Genomic DNA, 21,955 nt, shown 5'->3' on the forward strand with positions numbered 1-21,955 from the left:
ATCAGCGATGCCAGTGCGTTGCTCTACCAACTGAGCTATGAAGCCTTGATACGCTGGGAGCAGGTCAATTGTAGGTTCTAATGTCCCGCATGTGCAGTAGATGACAAAGTGAATATATGGAAGAATTATATGTTAACTGGGAATTAATGATGAAATCAATGACGTTATCCTCGAGGTATATTACTAATTTAAGCAATTGCATTTTTTAGCCTGAAAAAATATTTGAAGGCTACAACGGAATTGAATCCAAGACATCCGCGATATCAGTGCGTTGCTCTACCAACTGAGCTATGAAGCCTGGATACGTTGGTAGCAGGTCAATGTAGGTTCTACAAATGGTCCTCATGTGTGGTAGATGACAAAGTGAATATATGGAAGTATTATATGTGAACTGCGGATAAATGATGAAATAAATGAACAGAAGTGATTCTCGCGGTGTACAAATAATTTAAGGGTACAACGGGATTTGAATCCATGACCTCCGCGATACCGGTGCGTTGCTCTACCAACTGAGCTATGAAGCCTTGACACTCTGGGAGCAGGTCAATGTAAGTTCTAATGGTCCTCATGTGTGGTAAGAGCGAGGTTTGAGTGACGTCGATAAAAGCTGACGTTCGTACGTCATATTCACAACACTGCGAAGTATCCATAGTAACGCCTCCCGAAATTTTTTGACGTTGCCATGCCAACGTTATAAGCACAGGCAGACCAAAAATCGTTTTCTTTTGACATTATTTGTTCATTTTTCCACATTTATTATTTTATATTCATCTTTCCTGGTTATATTACGAACCAATTTGGCTTGTTAGGTCAACTGGTTAGAGCGTTGCACCGGTATTGCAGAGGCCAGGGTTCAAATTCGGGGAAGCCTACATTTTTCAGGATTTGTTTTCGCAACTACATAAGTTGCGTGAATAACTGCGACGATCTTAATTCTGTACATTCATTTCTTTATTCCGGAGTTCAAATATATGAGATTCATATATTCATTATTTCAAATAATGAACAAGCCAGAAAAAATATTAAAGGAATAATAAGTGAGCAAACACCTTTTCACTAATGGCGATGTAAAGCAAATATATTTGATGCGCAGAATATGCGTTGTAAACTTCGGTCCATTCCAAGACCGTCTTATGCAAAACGACAAGGTACAACGACCATTAGGCGGTGAACCGTAGAAGTTGTCTTAACATATTCTGCTAAACAAACTAAATATATTCAAGTAATTATGAAACGCAAACAGAAGGAAAGTTGACTAGCCTGTAACGCAGGCGTATTTTAGCGGGCGAGTGCATTTTGACTGGGCGAGCACCATCTTAGATTCGAACTCGAGGCTTGAGGAGAGACTTACAGCAAAACGCGTCCTTGGGAGTAATTAGGAGTAATATGCGAACAAAATTATCCAACGCTCGCCAATTAAAAACGTCTGCATCGCAAGTTAAGAGTTGACTGGTGAGAGTCGAACGAGGGTTTTCTTCAAGCCTCTTCGACTATCAGCGGGCGGTCATATGAGCTTAGTAAACATAAAAACTGGACACCACCCGCCTGCATTCTCGTCCCCATAGCCCTTTCGTTTCTCTTAGCCAGCTGGGCCTTGGCACGAGAAAACGGAAGGACTCTGGGGACACAGGATTTCCAGTCCTAAATTCTAGGACTTTCGGTCTTCATGCATGCAGTCATGACGTTTCAAAAGAATGTATGAGAGAGTCGTAATGTTTTCGACTTCCATTTAGGAATTCTTTGTTCCAAACAGCCAATCAAAAAATTCGAATAATTCAAAAATCCATATGTCCCCAGAGCCTTTCGTTTTCACGTGCCAAGCTGGCTAAGAGAAACGAAAGAGTTATGGGGACAAGAATGCACCCGCCTGCTTAAGGAGCGAAAACATTTGTCGACTATCATGAAAATTTGGGTTGCTTTAAATTTAATAACACAAGACTTTTTGTCTTCTATCAAAAAGTGATCTGAACTCTCGCTTACACTCTTTTCGCTTGATCCATCCTTCGGCAAAAATAATTTATTATTTTGTCAAGTGCGTCGTCCTTGGTGTTTCCTTCGTAGTTGCTCACTCCTTGTCAGATCTTAAGTTCTCATAACCCTTTGTCTTAAATTTGTTATAAAAGGTAACGAGAAGTTGTAAATTAATCAGTGTTCAGGTATAGTCTTCACGGTGTTTCTCTGTACTTGAGTAAGTGAATGTTCTCCTTGATACTTTCCAAAAGGCTTTCAGGTGTTGGTTCTGGTATGGCTGTTTTGGGAGCTTTGTAAGAGACGTATGGCTTGAGCTGGCGAGAAAGAAAGAAAATAAAATACAAGGATAAATCTTTTTTTTTTAACTTTAACTTAACTTAACTTTATTATTATTTCTATAGCGCAAAATCCATGCATATATGATCTAATGCGCTTTACATAAATAGTTATCATAGTATTACAACAATAATGTACTTTTATATATACCTATAAAAACTGATAATAATAATAATAATAATAATAATAATAATAATAATAATAATAACCTTTATTTACCCTCGGCAGTGTTTATAGCACAAAGGCTAGTGAGGCCGAGCAAATGACAGAAACAAATAAATCAAATAAACACAACAAGGTTAAGAATCCCAGATGGCCGGAGGCAAACCAGCTGGCTATTTACAAGCGAGGTCGAGAATTTAAACTTGGGACTACCAAGCACAAATTCAGCTAGCGGTTAGGGCGGGACTTGAACCCGGGGACTTCGCATTGCAAGTCCAGCGCTCTAACCGCTCGGCCACGCTGCCTCCGCTGTAATTGAAATCGCTTAGAAACTTAAATAAAAAAGATTAAAGCCCCCAATACACATTTCGCCCCTGTCTAGTTCAGTACCTCAAATCCTGTCAAATCAGGAACAATAAACTCTGGTATCTTCTTCTGCACTATCATATAACCACCTAGAGAGAGAAAAGAAACACAATTTAACCACCTCAAGTCTAGTCAATAAATGATAATTTAGTCTTTAAGAATCATGAAAAATTGCAATATTTTTTTCTAGCAAGATTCCATTGCATAATGATTGTCTGTTTGAAGAATGGATTATGCTATACTAGAAACCCATAAGAATTGAAACGTGCTACTCCCTATAATTGGCATTGTACAAAGCGTTTGCACACATGTTTCCAGTAAATACTATATTTTAAAAATCACACGATAAAATTAACCAATCAAAAATTGCAACACTTGGATTAAATTAACAGCCCAAGCCGCATTCTACCTAGGTTAGGCCGAAGATCTTCCAGGTGGATTTTAAAATTGAGCGGCGTACTTGTGTACGATCGTAGTCGGCACATTTGAACTGGAGTACAGATGACTTATTTTAGGTAAGAATAATAGAGGACCTTGGACTAGACCCATAAAAAGTGGCGTATCTTCAGCGTGGAATGTAGATGGAATGCACCCTGGTTAACAGCATGTGCTAGGTCGCGCTAGATGGCGTAATATCAATGGACATATGGAAACCAAAAGTCAAGAAGAAAAAGGAACTAGAAAGATCTTAGAATAAATTGATTTCTTACCTTTTCTTGTGTGGAAACCTGGATTTCTGACTCCACGTCCTGTCATAGGAATTTTAAAAAAAATTGTGTTGTTTGGTTCCAGAAAATATTTTATACCCTCTCCACGGCCACAGAAGGTCATTGCAAATTCCAAGGAGGTGGGGGTCTTTCAATGAAACTAAACTGGAATATGCAGAGGGATGGGGCAGGGGGGGGGAAGGTTCGGCAAGATTTCCGCAGAGTACCCTACATTAATTATGCATACAATTTTGTAACTCTCGTTCTGTTCATGACTGCCGTTCGTGTGTGAAGGATTATATGGAATATTTGTATGCATAATTAATGTAGGGTGCTCTGCGGAAATCTTTCCGGGAGGTTCAAACCCCAAAAATACATGTTCCTCCAGGTACAGACGTACCCCCCCCCCCCTTATAATATAATAATCTCCCCCCCCCCCGAAGTTATATATAATAATCTTGGTGCTGTGCGGCTGATCAATCTACTGATGACCTTGACCTGCTAAACTGTTATTTTAGAACTCGAAGATCATGGAATTACCCGAGCTCGAAAGACAGTTTAATCGTTGTATGCAAAAAAGTTTCACATATGGCTTCAATACCTTTGTAAAAGTTCTTGTTTCCCCTTTTTCCAGTCATCACACCACGCGTTGCACCTCTAAAGAGGCCTCGAAGAATATTAAGCGGCATGTCTCTCCTTTGATCGCTGTCAAATCAAATTAAACGCCATTACAAGCAAGCAAAACCTTTTCGTCTCCCGTGCGAATTTCCAAGATGGCGGCCATCTGCTTAGCATCCACGCCTGTGCTTGACTGATCCTCGGTCCAGATCCCTTCTCTGCGAGCGTGACTCGAAACGTGACAAATAAAAACCATCAGTGACGCTTGGAATATGTCAACTCAAACTCAGAAGAAATCAACCTCAACTGGAAGAAACAAAAAGGTTGTTGCAGCGAGAAAAACCAGTGAAGGAGCTGTTGTAGATCATTTCGCTCAGGCCCGAATCAAGGAGGTAAAGAAGGCTATGTTTATGTTGACTCTTGACTCTGTTTACGACTGTTCTAGTCAGGTAAACAGACAAGCTCGCACTGTGCAGCAATTTCAGTTAGAATTAATTGTTTATAATAATTAATTCTTTTGATTTATAAACATGGCTCTATGTGACAGGACGACCCTTAGTTTGTATTGTAATCAAAATGTAGTTGTTTCACTTTGTTTTATGTTTCCAAGTGTATCTTCAGACACCCACAGTGAAATGAGTAAAATAAAAGATCGAAGATCTGAAAAACCGTTTGCAACGAAATGAAAATGATTTTCTTTTATAATGAAGTATTCATTTGATGTGGTTTCTTATCTTCATGTCCTACATGTAGGTCTTTATAATTTATTTCGGGTTAACAAAATAAAAATAAAAAGTGTTTTTTGCTGAGGAGCACTCAGTCAGAGTGAAGTTGGTTAATTAAAAGTATTGCCAAGAGTATGAAGATATAAACTGCCTGTGTACAACAAATGTTTTGGGGATAAACACTATTTGCAAAACACATTTTTTTTTATTTTTTTATTGAAGAGAATTTAGTAGACTTTACAATATTAATTATTAAAAAAGAAAACGAAAAGAAAATACAATATTGATAATACAAAGAAAAATTTTCCAAAACACAGTTACTGTAGCACTCTTGATGATACTTTTTTATAAATATGAGCTGAGACTGAATTGAAGTCTAGACTGAAGGCTTGATCATTTTTGTTTGTTTTGAATAATGGCCTTCAAGTAAGCCTGTGTTTAAGAAAAAATCTTGTGGACTACATGTAGTGTCTGTTCCACAAAATATCAGATTATTATACACTGTTCTATTCTTGCCCAATTTTGAGGACTAGTACTTTATTCTCTTCAGCATTTAGTTAATTTGAGAACAATCACAGGTACCCCAAGCTCCATAAGAATTGTAGGCCGTGTGACTTTTGTTCAGCATTGTGTGAGTGTTGTTAATTGAGTGTAATGGTGGTCGTTGTGTTATAGTTCTATTGCCTTTATATATAGAGAGAAAAGGCAAATTTGGTACTAAAACTCACTGGAATTGGGCTAAAGCACTCGGAAAACCACAATCTCGCGAGACGAGAATCTCGTCTCGCGAGAAACGAGACCAGGGGTGGTAACTTACTTTTGAGCGGTACTGTAGGTAAAAGAACAACAGATATAGGACTTCAGGTAGGCTTTTTTTATGGAAAACTTGTTAACATTTTCAAATAAAAGTAGGAATCATTATTTCCCATTCAAATCTGTATCTCACTGTTACGCAATGGCCGCTGTTATGCTCAAATAATATTTACAACACTCACACAATGCTGAACAAAGTTCACATGGTTTAAATCTCCCATGGAGCTCAGGGTACCTGTGGAACTATCCATTCTGTTACCAGTACACTAGGAGTATGTAGCTTACATTTGACTTGCCTCATTTCAGCTTGAGCATCAAGTCTTGGACCTAAAGAGACGCCTGGATGAGCTCCGCAAAGCTAAGAACACTACCATCATAAAGAAGGACAAAGAATACATCACCACAGGTACACCACACTTGGGTGAAAGTACTTCCACAGGGTCACCAGACCTCCCTGAATGCCATAAAGAGAGAACTGGGTCTGTGGAGGTAGAACTTAAAAGCAAGGTGCAAGAAAGCAACCAGGAGGTAAAGAAATTGCAAGAAAACATTGCCACCTTGAAAGAATTGCACAAAGCAGAGCTAGAAGAACTTAAAAGGGAAGTGGAAAAGCAGGTACTGAAATATTGTACAGTTAGGGACTAAGTTCCATTTATAAGTCTGCAATGCAAGTAAAGGGCTTCAGCTTGGCTTTTAGCTTCAGCTTCTGCTCTGCACGCATTGCATGCCTATAATACTATACTTAACAATTAGACTATGAGCCCAAGTTTTCTATGAGCAAATAGTCAACGAGGCGCAGCCGAGTTGACTATCGCTCATAGAAAACGAGGGCGAGTAGTCTAATTGTTTTAGTAGAAACTCTAAAGGATTGCAGTCCAAAACCTACAATATTGTGCACTTTGAAGACAAAAATTAAGAAAATTTACCGCTTAAAGAGCTACGCGCGCGCGCGACTGTTTTCTATCGGCGAATAGAAATCAGTGGGAAAACCAATCAGATTTGCGGATTTCCATTAAGAACACAGCCAAGTTTTACTAATTAAGGTTATTATTACTTGAACAGCCATATCCACATAGAGACATTTTAACAGATACTGTAAGGGATGTTGCTAGAAAAGATCTCATGGCAGGAGGGGGTAAAACAAACAAAACATCAAAAAACAACAAACAAACAAAAATATTGGACAGGTACTTTTTGATTTACTGGTGCCCACCATTTTTCTCCAGGCCCCCTTCTTAACTTGTTGTCAGAGTTTTCATCATCCTTGTTATCATCACATTAACACATGTTCACAAAACATTATGTCATTTGACAATCAACAAGTGTACATAATACGGCATATTTCTAACAATAATAATAATAATATTAAGCGAATGTTTATCCTGCTAATCAACAAGTGGCACAAACATACTGTCCGCAGAGCCTTTTTAAGTCGTGAATGCAAAGAACGACTTATAGCGGTTTGCTGGAGAAATTCAATTAAATTTGTGTAAACTCCCTTGGTAACCTGGCAATTTTATATTAAGTTTAAATTAAGTTCAAAATGGCGGATGAACGTGTACAAGGGCTGGTTTCCCGAGTTGTAATGCAAACTTGTGGATGTACATCAGGAGAATACGAATATTTTTTCCTTTCTGGAAGGAATTTTTCTAGTGAGGCCAGTGCTCGAATCCACATTTACACACAATGCAATGGAAAGGATGGCCAATGCAAGGAAGCAAGAAACTTGCACGCCGAACAATAGCTTATTTTGAAAGTCCGCGGATATGAAATTATCTTCCATTGAAATGCAATCAAATAGTGGGTAAGTAATAAATCACCCTAAATAAGGCAGTATTTTCCGCTACAAATTAGTCTCACTCAGCAAGATTAAACTGATGCGTTTGGAAACAATTAGAGATATCTATAGTTGGCTTGCTTTGTCTTTCGGTCGATCATTCATTTGCACGTTCGTCAAGTTTTTGTATCTCGTAATATTTTATATTCGTTGTCACACTCTCGTTAACGAAGTTCCCAAGTACATCTATCTCATGACTTAAACTTAAATCAAAATTTCCTCTGACATTCGTAGCTCATTAGGTAGCAAGCCTTATCATGTTATGTGAATGATAAATTTGCTCTGCTTTTGAAGGCAAAACTACATTTGTAAACACAGTATTATGCATCAAACCCTTACAATTATTTTTTCTTCATACACATGGTCTGTCAAAAAAGGGACATATTAGTTCAACTGTGGTAATTGTAGTTCTCCAGGGGTGTATCATTGCACTCAGGTAATTTTTTGCTTTGTCAACATCCATAGGCGTACGAGGCGGGGGGGCGAGGGGGGCTGCAGTCCCCCCAGTGCCGAAATTTTTCGGGCAAAATGCTTGGAATTCGGGCAACAAGCCTAGCGAAAAAATAGAAAATAAGCCGAAAAAACTCAATATTACGTTCAAAACTAATTACATCAACAGAAAAAGTATTGGAAATCTACCGAACTTTGTGGTTCAAAAGTCCAAATTTCTCATTCACCTGCTTTCCTTTCCTCTTGCAAATTGTTATAATCATGTTCGATTTTCCTTGCAAATTCTGCGTGACCACTCAGTTTGATTCAGTTGCAATCAGCTTTAATTTTCTATAGCTTGAGCGTTTGCGCGCGGTGGACCCAGTGTAAGACCTTGAAACAAAGCTGTTACAAATGTGATAAAGCTGATGCTTTTCTCAAATGTTAAGTTCTCAGGGCAAGCTTAACACTTTCGACCGATTCATCCCTTATGGTTTCACACGCTTTTGTGTAACTTTCAAGTGGGGGAAAAACAATGTAAATTGGCTTGCCCAAAGTACTTTAATTTTCGCTGAACTAAGGTGAATAAATAAAATATTTCCGAAGAAAAAGGATTCAGTGCATTGACACCTTCGGGCAATGCTACGAAATTAACTAAAGAACTATCGTTTCCTTTAAAGTGAGTCAAATTATTATTAAGCAAGCAGGCAAGGGTTTTTCACAACTATTTTAATGCACGTTTTGTTTTGCATATTATATAGGCCTCTTCCATGCATGCCAATTTTTTTTTCGGGCAATAAGGTCTCCGCCCCCCCAGGTCCGAAGGTGCCCGTACGCCTATGTCAACATCCACTGAGTGCTATGGGGTAGACATTCAAAGAAATACTGAGAGAGTACTATTGTTAGCAGCTATTAATTTTAACGATTTTTTCTGAGCAAGATTTAGCGACTATATAGGGATTTTCCAAAAACTTCAAAAAATAGTAAACCAGCTTTTACTGGCTGGTGATGAATATATGGCTAAGATGAAAATAAATGTTCAGTAAAAGAAAAAGACTACCATATCTTGACATTGAATGAATATAAATTGCATTGCCTAAAAGAACAAAGTTACCAGTGTCCATTTTTGTGTTCGATTAGGGTGGGAAGGGGGTACCGGGGAGGTACGGGGGTACTTGAAATTTGACCAAGACAAATTTTAGCAAGTACTAAATTAAGCGATTTTCGCCCAACTCACTAAAAGCGCTAAAATGTAATAGCCACTTATATAACAATAGTAACCTTAAGGTCGATTTCTGTACATGTCCTATGCCTCCCCCCCCTCCCTTATCTCAGCCAAAAAGGAACCTGGTTGCATGCCATGCTGATAAATAACAAATTGCTTACACTTAGATGGTTTGTTGTAAGTGTTGTCCTACAGATTTATTTTAACAAGGCACATAGAATTTTGAATTAATTTATAGATTCGCCAAAACAATATCCTGCAATACAACACATCACTGAACTCTGCATGGGGCTAGGCTGTCAAGAGGTGTGGGCTGGAATGAACATCCTCCTGCCGTAACGTTGTATGAAACACATGATCAGAAAAAGAATTTTATTTCAAATTTACTCTCATATATTTTTCACAAACAGTGAATACTGCTCTCTATAAATTGACTTTTAGCAGACTGTACAGCTTGAAAAATAAAATATTTGGAGTTATTGTTATTGACTGCTGAAAACAAAGAGTAAAAGATAAACAAGCTTTAAGGTTCAGATCCTTTAATCCAACATGGCCACCAAATCTTTGCAGGATGGCTGGCAATGTATAGAGATTATTTAAAAATGAATTAATAAGGCTGATTAAAATGCATTGATGATTTTCGTGGCATGTAAAGGGGTAAAGTAAACTTTTTGGTTGCAAGTAAAGATACCAGAAAAGGAAATAAGTAGCAGTTTTCATTTGTTACATGTATCACGCCTCTAAATTGATAATAAATTATGTTGGCTTTACTGTTTCCTGCCAATTTCAATTCTTAGAAGTCACATGTATGAGGCATCTGTTAGTTTCTTTTAATTATTTGCCTTCTGTCACAGTGTCTGCCATTCTTTAACAGAGAAAAATGTATGTCGAATAATACCACTGTCCTGTATAAAATGGCTGAGCTACCTGGTTAAAGAATTAAAGAACCCTTTAGCAAATGTGAAACAGTTTGGTGGAAAAAAATCCCTAGCTTCTTTCCATTACCAGCTTCGCAGCATCTTAAGGTACCTCATATCTTGTTACCACTATACGTATATACGTGTCTCTCTCAGCATTAATTATTTTAAGCTCTGAAATAATCTTCACTTCTTAGCTGCTTAGCTAGAAGGCCTCGATGGACTATTGGATGGTTAGTTTTCAGTTATCTAGAATATGGGGTTATTTATCACTTACCAGCTAGAATTTTAAACATGACTCAACTGTGACATATGTTAACAGATTTCATAGACAATTACAAAAAATGTTGTTTGTCAGCAGACATTTAAAATTTATTTTGGCTAATTCTGGGCTATCAGTTTATAATATACCACATTCACGACTTTGCTCATAGAGCCTTTGATTTTTACCCTTTTTCTAGTAGCTGCTTTTATACACCTGGAATAACCTAATGTTACCCTACCCTCTATATCTTAGTTTGAGTTTATCCCAATGCAGTTACAAAAAAATTTCACGGGCGGGCACTATCGATCCGGGAACTTTTTCAGCACTATGGGCTGACAGTGCCCTTTGTGGACGAACACTATCGCATCATGTGATCAATTTAAACCAATCAGAATCGAAAAAATTTAGTGGTGAACTATAAAATTTAATAGAAATACTCTTTGAACACCCTACAGGCCAAAGAGTCAGACTTGAGTCTCACTGCTGAACTGGAAAAAGTAAAACAGCAAAACAGAGAACTTCAAGAAGAAAATAAACTGTTGCGTTCTAAAGAACTAGATCTTCAGCTGCAAGTCAATGATTTGCTAGAGGAACTAAGCAAGAAGGAAGCTGAATGGTGTTCAAAAGAGGAAAAACTGATGTTAGAGGTGAGCATTTAACAGTTTCGAACTAGACCTTTGAATTTTCTTTTTTGTTTAGTAAGTAAGTTAAAGTAGGATCTTAATTATTTAATGAGGGCAGCACTAAATAGTGTATAACACTAATAAACTCTTGGCTCTCTATGTAAAAACTAAAAATAAAATTTTTAAAAACTGGTTTTTAGTTGATTGTAGCTCACAGTTGAAGCTTCCCTCGGATTGGTAGTCTCAAGTGAAAAACTTTCATATGATTTTAGTTAAATATCTTGGAAATAATACGCACTTTTCGACTCCACAATTCATCAGCTTATTTCTTATTGTAGTATTGTGTGATGCCAATTCCTCCCAATTCCCCCACTTATAGAGCATTTTGTCAAGTTGCCTTACCCATTGTACTTCTTTCAGCGCGCTAACCATTGTGATGCCAGGTCTTTGACTGTCTTTCGTGTGACTTGGAACAATATTGCATCTTTTAGATTAAGACATCTTGGGGTGAAAAGTACCAAAAGTGGATGGCACAAACTGAACAGAAGATTGAAGAGCTGCAAACAGCCAACGATTTGCTGTGAGACTTTGTTTCTTGCTTCTATATTATCAGTAGCTTCAGTAGTTTTGCTTATTTTGGAAATTTAGGTAGACTCAGGGGCGGATCCAGGAATTCCTGAAAGGGGGGGTTGTACACTTTTAATAGGTTTCGACGTAATCTGCGTGGATAGCGAGCGCCACAGGCGTGATCTTCTAGGGGGGGTCCGGGGGCATGACTTCCCGGGAAATTTTTTTTTGATTTTACCCTCTAAAACGCCATTTCCAGCATTCCTGAGACTCGAAAAGCGTTTGTGAAGGCATAAAGTAAAATCTGGAGGTTGCGTTTTCAAAAAGAAAACCAAAATGAATAACGCATGGTTAAAAGCAGTAAAAACGATAGTTATTAGTCGTTTTATAATATGCCTTGTTAATCGAACAATGTACAAAGCCCTCTCATATCTCGTCTACCTCGAATCTCTGAGAGTAATGCATAGAAATAACAGCGAGATATGAGAAGCGCTCTTTAGACAGTTTCATGAGCGGAAAAGACCACTCTGCTTCCGCACTACTGACTGGTAGGGTGCATACGATGAGGAAAAGACGATGGATGTTTGGAGAAGCATTCTCGTCACAGACATCAAGTGCTAGCAGAAGATTGCTTGGAAGCTCCTTCTTTGCTAACTGCCAATTAGTTTGCCATCTTCGAAAACTAAAGAAACGATTTACCCACCACTCACAGTGCCGTAGCGAGAATAAAATAAGTGGAGGAGCACGCAAGCGCCGGAAGTGCGAGCCGCTAGGGGGGTTTGGGGGCATGCCCCCCAGAAAATTTTGAAATCTAGAGGCTTGGAAATGCTATTTCCAGCATTCTCCAAGAGCTATTTGTGATTCACGCATATCGCGAATTATTTACTTCGTACACCGTCTCAGCAAACCAATGCACATTGAAGAGAGTATAACACTTGCAACGTCAATTACAAAATAGAAAACCGACTGTCTCTGTATCTTGAAACCAGCAAATGTTTCACCTTTCAGAGACATCTTAGCAAGTTCGTAGTTATTAAACTGTCTGAGTTGCCTTAGAGGCAAACGTAGACCTCATCGGCCGGTCGTTTTTTGAAAACTTCCCAAACAGGTGCTTGCACCGCTGGTTGTCCCCCACAAATAAATTGGCGACCTCCACCATGTCAATAGCATCTGCCAATTCCTTGTGGACATGCAGAAGCATGAGGTGGTTGAGCCTGCCCTCTCCCTTGGTTAAACGCAGGTAGGTCTTGACTCGCTTTAAGGCGGAGAAGGAGTGCTCGCTGACGGCATTGGTAGCTGGTATGACAAGCATAAGCTTACCAATGGTGCAAATCTCACTCAGTAGGAGATTGCGAGCATTTCCGAGTGACTGAAAAACGTACAGCAGATCAGCGATGTTGAATCGGGAGGTGTCGTACCCCATTGCCTGCACTATTTCTGAAAGCAGGGCTGGGCTTCTAGCTTGTACTGCCGCAGGTCAGTATCCCCGTACACGGCTATAAAAGTTTTATTTTCAACCTTTTATACAGGTCTGATTTTACTTTTTGGGGAAAAAAAAAACTGGAGAGCACGCCCCCCCCCCCCCCCCAGCCCATCCCCTTGCTACGGCACTGACTCAGTTTTCAAGATGGTGCCGCGATAGAGGCACTTTGTTAAAAACCGATGGTATTCTAGTTGTTGCTCATATTGAACTGTCGCGAAATATACCCTATCTTTTCTTAACTTGACAATCAGTCAATTATTAGTGGAAGTGACACAACTACGTATGAAACAAATAAAACAAATGCTGCTCAAAGGGAGGGTTGCAACCCCCCAGAAACCCATAAGGGTTGAAACGTGTAACGCGCGCGCACAGCGTTAAAATATTCATTTTGCTAAGTACCATATTTGGAAACACGAAGAATTTGTACACGAATGCTTTATACACGTAATGACACACGCAACATAATTTTTGGTTTTGCGGTAAGTTGCTTGAATTTCGACCTAAATGCCGTAAATTTCTTATAGAAACTAAAGAAATACGTTAAGTGTATCGATGCGAAGTTCTCCAGACTACTTCATGAAGATGAAACAGGATAATTTAACCAAATTTAACTTTATTCAACCAAGCTTTTTCAAAAACAAGATTACGCCATCAAGAGCGAGCTAGCGCGCGCTGTGAATTTAATCCAAACTAGTAATTTTGATTGGTTAAGGGCCCACTGACGGATTTCTCGCGCGTTGCTAAGGTGCTAAAAGAGCGCGCGCTGTATTGCGTGTACGGGTTACTCACGCTATCTGTACGCGCCAGATGTGCAAAAAAAATTCCTTTCGAGCACTTCTTCAAACTCGCCAAATAAGATGAAACAATAAGAACTGCCGAAAAACTTCCTGACTAATAGTTGACTTCACATCTGAGAATCAGTCAGATTAAATTGAACCAGTAAAAGCAGTTTTTTACACATGCAAAGTAATCTCAAAAGCGTACGCGTACAACTAGCGCGCGCACTGTTCTCTTGTCAGATGAATTACGCATGCGTTAACAAAATGATTTCCGGTTTGCAGAAAAAATCTAAATACTTGGCGGTCTTTAATTTGATTCACTTTTTTTCGACGTTATATTTTTCCGACCTGGGTCGGGAACATAACTAAGTATTCATTTGCTTAAATAATTTTTAATAAAAAATTTATGGACAAATCAATATTTTAAATCTCTCTAAAAAAATTATTTTCCATAATGAAATGAAACCCATACTTACCAAGATACAAAAACAAATACAGATCATGACACCATTAATGATTTTCTGATAACATGCAAAACATCAAAAAATTTTAGACTTTTTCTTTATTGGTCACGTGATCATGGGCGTGGCCCGATGACGTCATATTTACGTTATGGACTGAGTAAAAGATTCAACCATAACTAAACAAGAAAAATTGCTATAACTATATAACCGTGAATGGCCCTAGCAACGGGTCCAAATATATACGTCAGTGGGCCCGCAAACGCTTTGTACAATGCGAATCATCGGGAGTTGCACGTTTCAAACCTTATGGGTTTCTGAACCCCCTCAACCCCTCCCCTGGATCCGCCTCTCCGTAGTTTGTTTCAAAAACAAGAAGTATGTATTGTATGTCAAAGCAAAAATTTCTATAATCGACTGTAATTAAAATTATCTACCTGAAATTGCTGTTCTTTGGTAACCTATCCGCTGGGCGAATTTCAAAAGCAGACACCTCGAGTGAAAGCCGATAGCAAGTAATGCATTTGATTTAATGAACACAGTAGCACCCCTTCCCTCCCCCCCCCCCCCCCCAAAAAAAAAAAATACCGCCGTCCTTTGGGCTGTCATGCAACCTCTCCTTGCACAAAGTACATCTGTGTAGGAGACTATGAAACACAGACCGTGCCTTCATTTCCTGTATTAACTGTTGTATTCCATTTTGGGTGCATTTAATTAAATAAGTCTGCAGCTGTCTGATTATCTCTCTTTTTTGTAACGTATTCTTGAAGTGTGACTTTTAGCTCACTTTGACGCCTTGACAAACCAGCAATACTTTGAAGAAGTGGAAAGGTTTTTACTGAGGCATAAAACTCATTCCGTAGTATTTTTAAGAACTGCCCGTAGTAACTTTATCTTGATTATTCACACAGGAAAGGAATGCTTCTAGAGAAAGACAAACCTGGTATGAACTGACCTGTTGAGAACAGACCTGGATCTGAACCATGTTTGCGAGATAGCGTGTTGTTTAGCAACACCGCTGGCGAACTGAAAACTGAGGGCTCAGTCAGTTCTAGGAAACGGTTCCATATCGAAAAAGGCAGTTGGTATCAGAGTTTACTCTCTACGAGATCTAGAGCTGAGAGTGCTACGTCACCACTCGACGTAGGGTCCAGACTCCTCTAAACCGAGAGCACCCAGAGACTTGGCTGGGAAACAACAATAACAACAGCAACATCATAATCAACAACAAGTAGAAATTTATTCAGCCTTCCCTTATCCATATAATGATACTACCAAAACTAGTTCAGCGTGTAAAAAACCTGAAAAACATCTTTATATTTCTAGGCGCTTGAAGTTACCTTTGTTTGACTAAAATATCTGGCTGAAGTATCAATGATTTTTTTTATACATTCAAATCACATTCATTTTATCGCTTCCGCGCATATCAATCAAGATCATAATGATTCCTTTTTTCCCTACAAACACGCATATGGTATTGCATTTGACTATGAGATGTACCAAACAGATCTTGAAGTTCGGTTTCATTTTGTACAGTTTGCTACAAAATCTAGTAGAGTGAAAAACGTCGAAATACTTCACAGTCATACATGCTCACTAGCTGTCTCAGAATCATCACTAGATGTCTCGGAATGTTATTGGACACCAACCTCGCTGGTTCAAACTGTCCGTATCTATTTGGTTTTTAAAGGAATACTATCAATGTAGAGTATTTCACTATGAACGGAAAAGTGTACGATGTTGTAAACGATCTACATTTTTACTCATATAATCTATACATTCTCCCAAGCAATTGGTGTTACAAACTAATCTGATCTGCAAGTGTAAACTTACTTGTAAAATGTAATTGTAAGGGCAGATCTTATCGGTCTTATCTTACATTACAAGCTATAATTCTAATAAGATTTTAATGATATGTTCTTGTGTACAGGTATTTTCCCTAAGATCGCGATTACTGTAAAACCCAGCCCATAATATTGCTATGCACCTAAACTTAGTTGCAATTACATAATCACACTTTTCTTTACTTAAAGTTGCATGCACTGAGTTACATCAGTTCCATGCAGTAAAGTTACAACGAAGTTTGCATTACAATTTTGAAATTTCATGTCACGAAATCTTATCATTCCGGTGTTACATTTCTAGTATTATACAGTCTATATATTATTTTAAACTATTAAGTCATGTACGCAATCTTTCATGGCATAGGTGAACTATCTCTCCCCCTCTCCCTTATGTTTATGCACCGTTTAAAGAGCTGAAAATGCCTGTTTTGGTGCTGTACACTCCTTTTTTAAGAACCATTTTTATAACAACGCCAGTCGAGGGTGAGATTTGCTCCAAACTCCGCCCCAAATGATGGCCTAAAAAAAGAACATCTTCAGGCTCAGCCAAGTCTTACGCATTCTTATAAAAAGAGTGTAGCGCTACAGTGTTACAGTAGCTTTCAAATTTTCCATAATGTTAGGTAAAGTTCTTCACGAGCAAGCAATATGCTCGATGTTATGCGTGGTATCTCATTGTCTCATACAAAAAATGAATTCGGTGTCTTTTAAGGGTTCCTTTAAACCATTTCCGCCGAGCATCGCCATCTTACCTGAGAAAAAGTGGCTTGGTTAAATGTAGATCTAAAGTTTCTACATGTAACTAGTCAAGTGGAATGTCGTCCATTTTTGCAGTGGGTTGTTTTGGTTCGACACTGCTCAGCATTCTTTTCATTCTTCCATAAACGTTCACAAAGCCATCTACGGGGAATACTAAGCTATAGTCCCTTGGAGAACCGAGAACACCATCCCCCAAAACCATGTGCTTTATCAGTTTTATTTCGTTTTTCATGGCAGCCAACATGGCCTCCTTGGTGTTAAATTCACAGTTCAGAAACATCCTTTGGTAGATTAGTTGCCATCGGCTTTCAAACTCTTCCATCAGTTTTTCAGGACGAAAGTTGTACACGCTGATAAGCTCTCTGATTTCTTCCACCAAAGACCTTTCAAGTGGATCGAGTTCTTCTGTGCTTCCATCTTCAACTGCCATTGTGAGTAGTTCAAGACAGGTCCGGATGTACAGGTCCTTCAAATCGTGGAATCGAGCGCCCTTCAAAGAAGTCGTCCTAGTTTCTCGAGAACCGTTAATTCTGATTGCATCTTTGGCAGTGCCTGACTTTGTTCTTGACGCTTGTTCTTGAGACGGACTTGCTTTTTTCTCTTCGTTCTTTTTTGCAAGCAGTCCACACTGTTTTGGGTCACTTCTTGGCAAGGTATTTTCAGTGGAAGCCTCTATGTCTTTCCCCTGTTTTGCTATTGCTTCTTCACCGGGCCTTCTTGTTCCCTGAACCGGGATCAAATTTGGCGAAAATGCCATTGGGTTTCTCATGAACTGTTCAACTTTCACAGCAAGTGACTCCAAAAGAAGCGGAGTTTCGATATTTTCCATATCAAGTAAATTGCATGCTGTTATAAAGAAGTGACTCAAGTATTTCTTTGTAAGAGCCTTGTGGAGATTTGCCAGTAAGTTCATCATGCAGGCAGTCCTGTTCTCTTCCGTCCACATCTCTGCTCCAGTTTTCTCGCAGGTCTGCAAGAAAATCGTCTTTAGATGGTATGTCACCAAGCACTTGGGCTCTGTTCGAAGATACACGCTGTGATATTTCTTGAGACCACGGTAACACTGCCGCTGAATGTCGTTCAACTCCTGGCTCAACAGAAACTCTGCGTGCGAAAAGGACAGCCTGAAATCAGTTTCGGGGCAGCCACCGCTTTTGGGAGGTTTAACCACAATGTGGAAGCCCTCTTGTATGATTCTGTAGACGGTGTCAGGAGATGGCCATTTTCGCCTTCGGTTAATCCACTCCCGAGCAACCTTGGGCCATCCTCTGGCTTGGAGGGCTGGAACAACGTCAAATGACAACGACTGTGTACACTTTTGTGATTCGTCGGAATAAGGGAACTGTAATTCTCTTACTGGTTCAGCCGTTTTAAGGAAATCGAAAAACTCTTCTTCCTTTTCCTTTTTTAGCCAGTCTAGAAATGCCTCCATATCTTCTTCAGGTATGCTTTTAAAAATCTGACTAAAAGAGCCACCCATGTGATCTTGGCAAAGGTTTTCAACTTGATGAATGTCGTTTTCAGCAACACGTTCGTGACCGTGAAGCTTGGCCTTGGAAGTGTCGTGGCTGTTAACATCCTTCCCACCAACGCATCCTTCCATTCCTTCGTCACCTAATGTCTGCTCTAAATGCACGTTTTCGGCGAAATCCGAAGATGAAATAGTGTGATCAGCTTGTCGGCAATTCGACGACCTGTTTTCATTTTCATCACGAGCGACAGCTTCTGGCGTGACGGCCATCATTGATTTGTCTTCCTGTTTACTTCCGCTTTCGATTTCAGTACCATTTTCGATATTGCAAAATCGGTCCCTTATCTCTTTCGCCTTCTCGCTAGACCAAATCTCTCGAGCGAAGCTAGGAATTCCTTGAATGATACCCCCTGGATTACTGCAAAGGGATTGTACAGAATCCTTTAAATGTTGCACAAAATCATCGAACACTTCTGCATGCTGTGGGGTGTAATCCACTTGCCCAAACGCGCACAGCGTTGCAGGTATAAGCTCCAACTCACCTGGGTCTAGATTCTGAATGTTCAGCTGTTTTAATTGTTCAAGACGACGAGACAATACGTCGCGAGAATCCATTAGTGTGGAAAAGTCGCATGTCAAGGCAGGACTGTCAGCATTCCTTTCTCGCACACTGGAATTTAGCGGCGGCTCAGGAAGATGCGATGTCATGAGCTTGACAATGCGAGGAAGAACGGTAGCACCAAACAAATAACTGTCAACAAAAGGATTCAAGTCCTTTATCTCTGAAGTAGATATGTATTCTGTGTCCTCGGCCAGAATTGACTGCAACAGCGGATGCCCAGTTCCTTTTATCTTCACAAATGCTGGATTCGTGGGTAAATATTCCAACATGCATTCATCAACAACATAGTCTTCGCCAAGAAACAGCAACAGGTCGAGATCTCCAACGTCGTCAAAGGAATAAATTTTCAAGTTTTCAGCTGAGCTACCATAGACCCGTGCCTTGACGATCTCCACTTTACTTCCCATGAACTCGTGCATCAGTTGCAATATATTGAGAGCACTTTCATGGTATTCCTTCCATTTCTGACTTTCCTCGTCGACTTCTCCCAAAGACTTGAACAATTCGTTAAGCAATTTCGCTCGGTCTTCGCTTTCGGACATGCTGTAGCCTTGGACAACACTCTTGGAATGCCTAAAACACAGGCAGTTTTACGAAGAGAAGGAATATCTGTGTTTCCTTTTCGCGTGCCTTGTTTGTCTGAGCTGAGCGAAGTAACTATCGTTTCGGGGAAATATTGCGTAGTTCTATTTTAGGTAACATATCAAAATGTCCACCCAAGCCAACCAATCACAATTTTGTAAAGCCAATCACCGTCCCGGTCTACTCGTTCAGACGCTCCGTGTCAACTAAAGCGATGATGAGTCTGGGAACAATCGACAACTGGGCTAATTTTTATGATTAAACTTTTAGTCGCCATTCAATCAACGTTTCGTGTATTTGTCGAAATCGCAGGAACACACTGAGTTTTCCACGAATGGAAAATGTTAATTTGCAGCATTATGTCCTGCTTTGACATCACCTTTGGCCGAATATGAGTAAAAGGGAGGGGAGACCATAAGATATTACATGCGTTTGATAATTCAGTTCGACAGGAGGATCAAAACGCAAACAAGTTGATAGGTCCCTGACAAAAGCCAAAATTGGTTATAGTAGGTAACATTTACTTATCTGATCACTTCACTTTTTTGTAGGAAGAAGAGTGTAGAGATTAAATAAGAAACGTCAGAACAAAAGTAGATTTGGTCTTATTTATGAGACATAACGCCATGCTGCTTGACCTGTGTTAGTGTGTATGACAGGCATTCATTGACGGTAAAAACCGAACGTTCTGGCGTGACGTATATTTTAACGTTTGAACCAATCAACGACACCAGTTCATATACTCTACTCTTGATTGGGCAAAAAATATATCGTATTCACACTACATAACACAGTCCAAATTTTTCCAAAATTTTTGAGTGCTTGCGTTGTTGTGGTAGCTGTGGCCTCGTTCGAAGATCTTTTTTGCTCTGCCCCACCGTGACATTGGAGCCTGCTCGCGGCTAATTTTATACAGCAAGAAGCAAACTCGCTGCAATCCCAATGTAACGGAACCACGGTAGTTTTTTGGGTAATCTTATTTTTGTTCAGAAGGTCTAGTCCAGTGACAACGGAAAAGAGCTCTGAGGACACATTTTTCCTCCAGATATGATGAAAATTTGTTTTTTGCTGTGGAGGCGCAGAAACAAGCTCAGTTGCTAAACATCTGAATTGTTTTAATCCATCGAAGGATCAATCAAACTCCAAAATGGCTTTCGCCTAACACAAAGAAGTATTTTAAACGGCTTTCATCTTGCAGTTAAACCCGGCAAGCTGACGGCTTGGTAAAGGTAAAGTCTGTGTCCGAGCCATGAGGCTCATACAGCCGGAGCTTATCCCGGTTTCCGTAGCATTAAGCGACTAGGAGTATTGCTACTCCCCCCCCCCCCCCTGGATGGGATGCTAGTCCATCGCAGGGTTACCCCCCAGCAGTAAATTCGCCGGTACCCATTTGTACACCTGGGTGGAGAGAGGCACTGTGAGAGTAAAGTGTCTTGCCCAAGAACACAACGCAGCGCCCCGGCCAGGCCTCGAACCCGGGCCGTTCGACTCGGAGTCGAGCGCGCTAACCATTAGGCCACCGCGCCTCCCACAAGCTGACGGCTTGAGGTTGTCCTTTTCCTACGCGACGTATCTCTTATTTATCCAACGGCGAAAAGACACCCAGCGCTCTTTTTAAGCCAAGAGCTGAATGACGGCCAGCTACAGTGTTTGCGTGGCCTCAAGAAACATCAAAAATTCTTTCTTTCAAAAAGGAACTGAAGTGTTTGGTGAGGCACCGTCTAACAAGGTTTGTCTTGCAGTCGTGCGACGAAACTGAGTCGGGGACGTAGACATGGACGAGAACAGGGCACCTGCATGATGAAGCTACTGGAAAACCTTCACAAACTCCAGTTTCTTCTCGCATAAAATAAAAACACGTGCTCGAACGGGAGATTGAAGTGGCATCTTCCTTACCATGAATTACCACCGTGATTTTAATTTACCCCCGACCCGCTCCCTTTTGGCCTTGTAGCTCAGTCGGTATATGAGTTGAGCAAAAGTGTTCTAATCCGGAGCTCCCACTGAGGTAAAAAAAAAATGATTTCTCTGCCTCTTGGATACCAATTTCCGTTCTAGGGCCAACGCTCGGAAAGAAATTTACGGGTTATTTCCAGCACTCTAAACTACTACAGAGTTAAAGGAGCGACGTCACTAGCCCGCGGAGCAGGCGTCGAAAGGGGAGGGAGGGGAGTTGGGAAGAGGGAGAGAAAGAGGGAAAAACGGAGAGGGAGTCTATCGTAATCCATTTTAATCTTCGTCAGTCGAAACCATCCTTGTTTCTTTTTACGTTTTTATTACTCCTTTGTTGTTTTTCTTTGTCAGACAACTATTATTTTGAGGTTTTCTTCAATTTGAACGTAAATCAGAAAAATGACTAAAATATCGTGACATTGCTCCTTTTATTGCCTGAT

The 21,955-nt window shown here is 39.9% G+C and overlaps 3 protein-coding genes across 3 annotated transcripts; 1 reads left to right on the plus strand and 2 right to left on the minus strand.

The window, feature by feature from the left end:
- Positions 1–933: 933 nt before the first annotated feature.
- Positions 934–4,329, minus strand: LOC144662675 (large ribosomal subunit protein mL41A-like). The gene is made up of 4 exons (XM_078523526.1): positions 4,144–4,329; positions 3,546–3,584; positions 2,860–2,924; positions 934–2,285 (listed from the first exon to the last, which is right to left on the minus strand). The coding sequence occupies exons 1-4, from the start codon at positions 4,229–4,231 to the stop codon at positions 2,166–2,168; spliced, it is 312 nt and encodes a 103-aa protein (XP_078379652.1). The 5' UTR covers positions 4,232–4,329; the 3' UTR covers positions 934–2,165.
- Positions 4,330–4,432: 103 nt separating this feature from the next.
- LOC144664252 (uncharacterized) lies at positions 4,433–16,378 on the plus strand. The gene is made up of 5 exons (XM_078525356.1): positions 4,433–4,552; positions 6,005–6,313; positions 10,827–11,018; positions 11,486–11,574; positions 15,196–16,378. Exons 1-5 carry the CDS (start codon positions 4,433–4,435, stop codon positions 15,236–15,238), a joined length of 753 nt encoding a protein of 250 aa, XP_078381482.1. The 3' UTR covers positions 15,239–16,378.
- On the minus strand, positions 16,282–19,638 carry LOC144663699 (uncharacterized). Its single transcript, XM_078524733.1, has one exon. The coding sequence runs from the start codon at positions 19,520–19,522 to the stop codon at positions 16,931–16,933; it is 2,592 nt and encodes an 863-aa protein (XP_078380859.1). The 5' UTR covers positions 19,523–19,638; the 3' UTR covers positions 16,282–16,930.
- Positions 19,639–21,955: the final 2,317 nt, after the last annotated feature.

The sequence above is a fragment of the Oculina patagonica genome, chromosome 8 (genome assembly GCF_052425735.1).
Source record: "Oculina patagonica isolate OP01 chromosome 8, crgOcupat, whole genome shotgun sequence".
Classification (NCBI taxonomy): Eukaryota; Metazoa; Cnidaria; class Anthozoa; order Scleractinia; family Oculinidae; genus Oculina; species Oculina patagonica.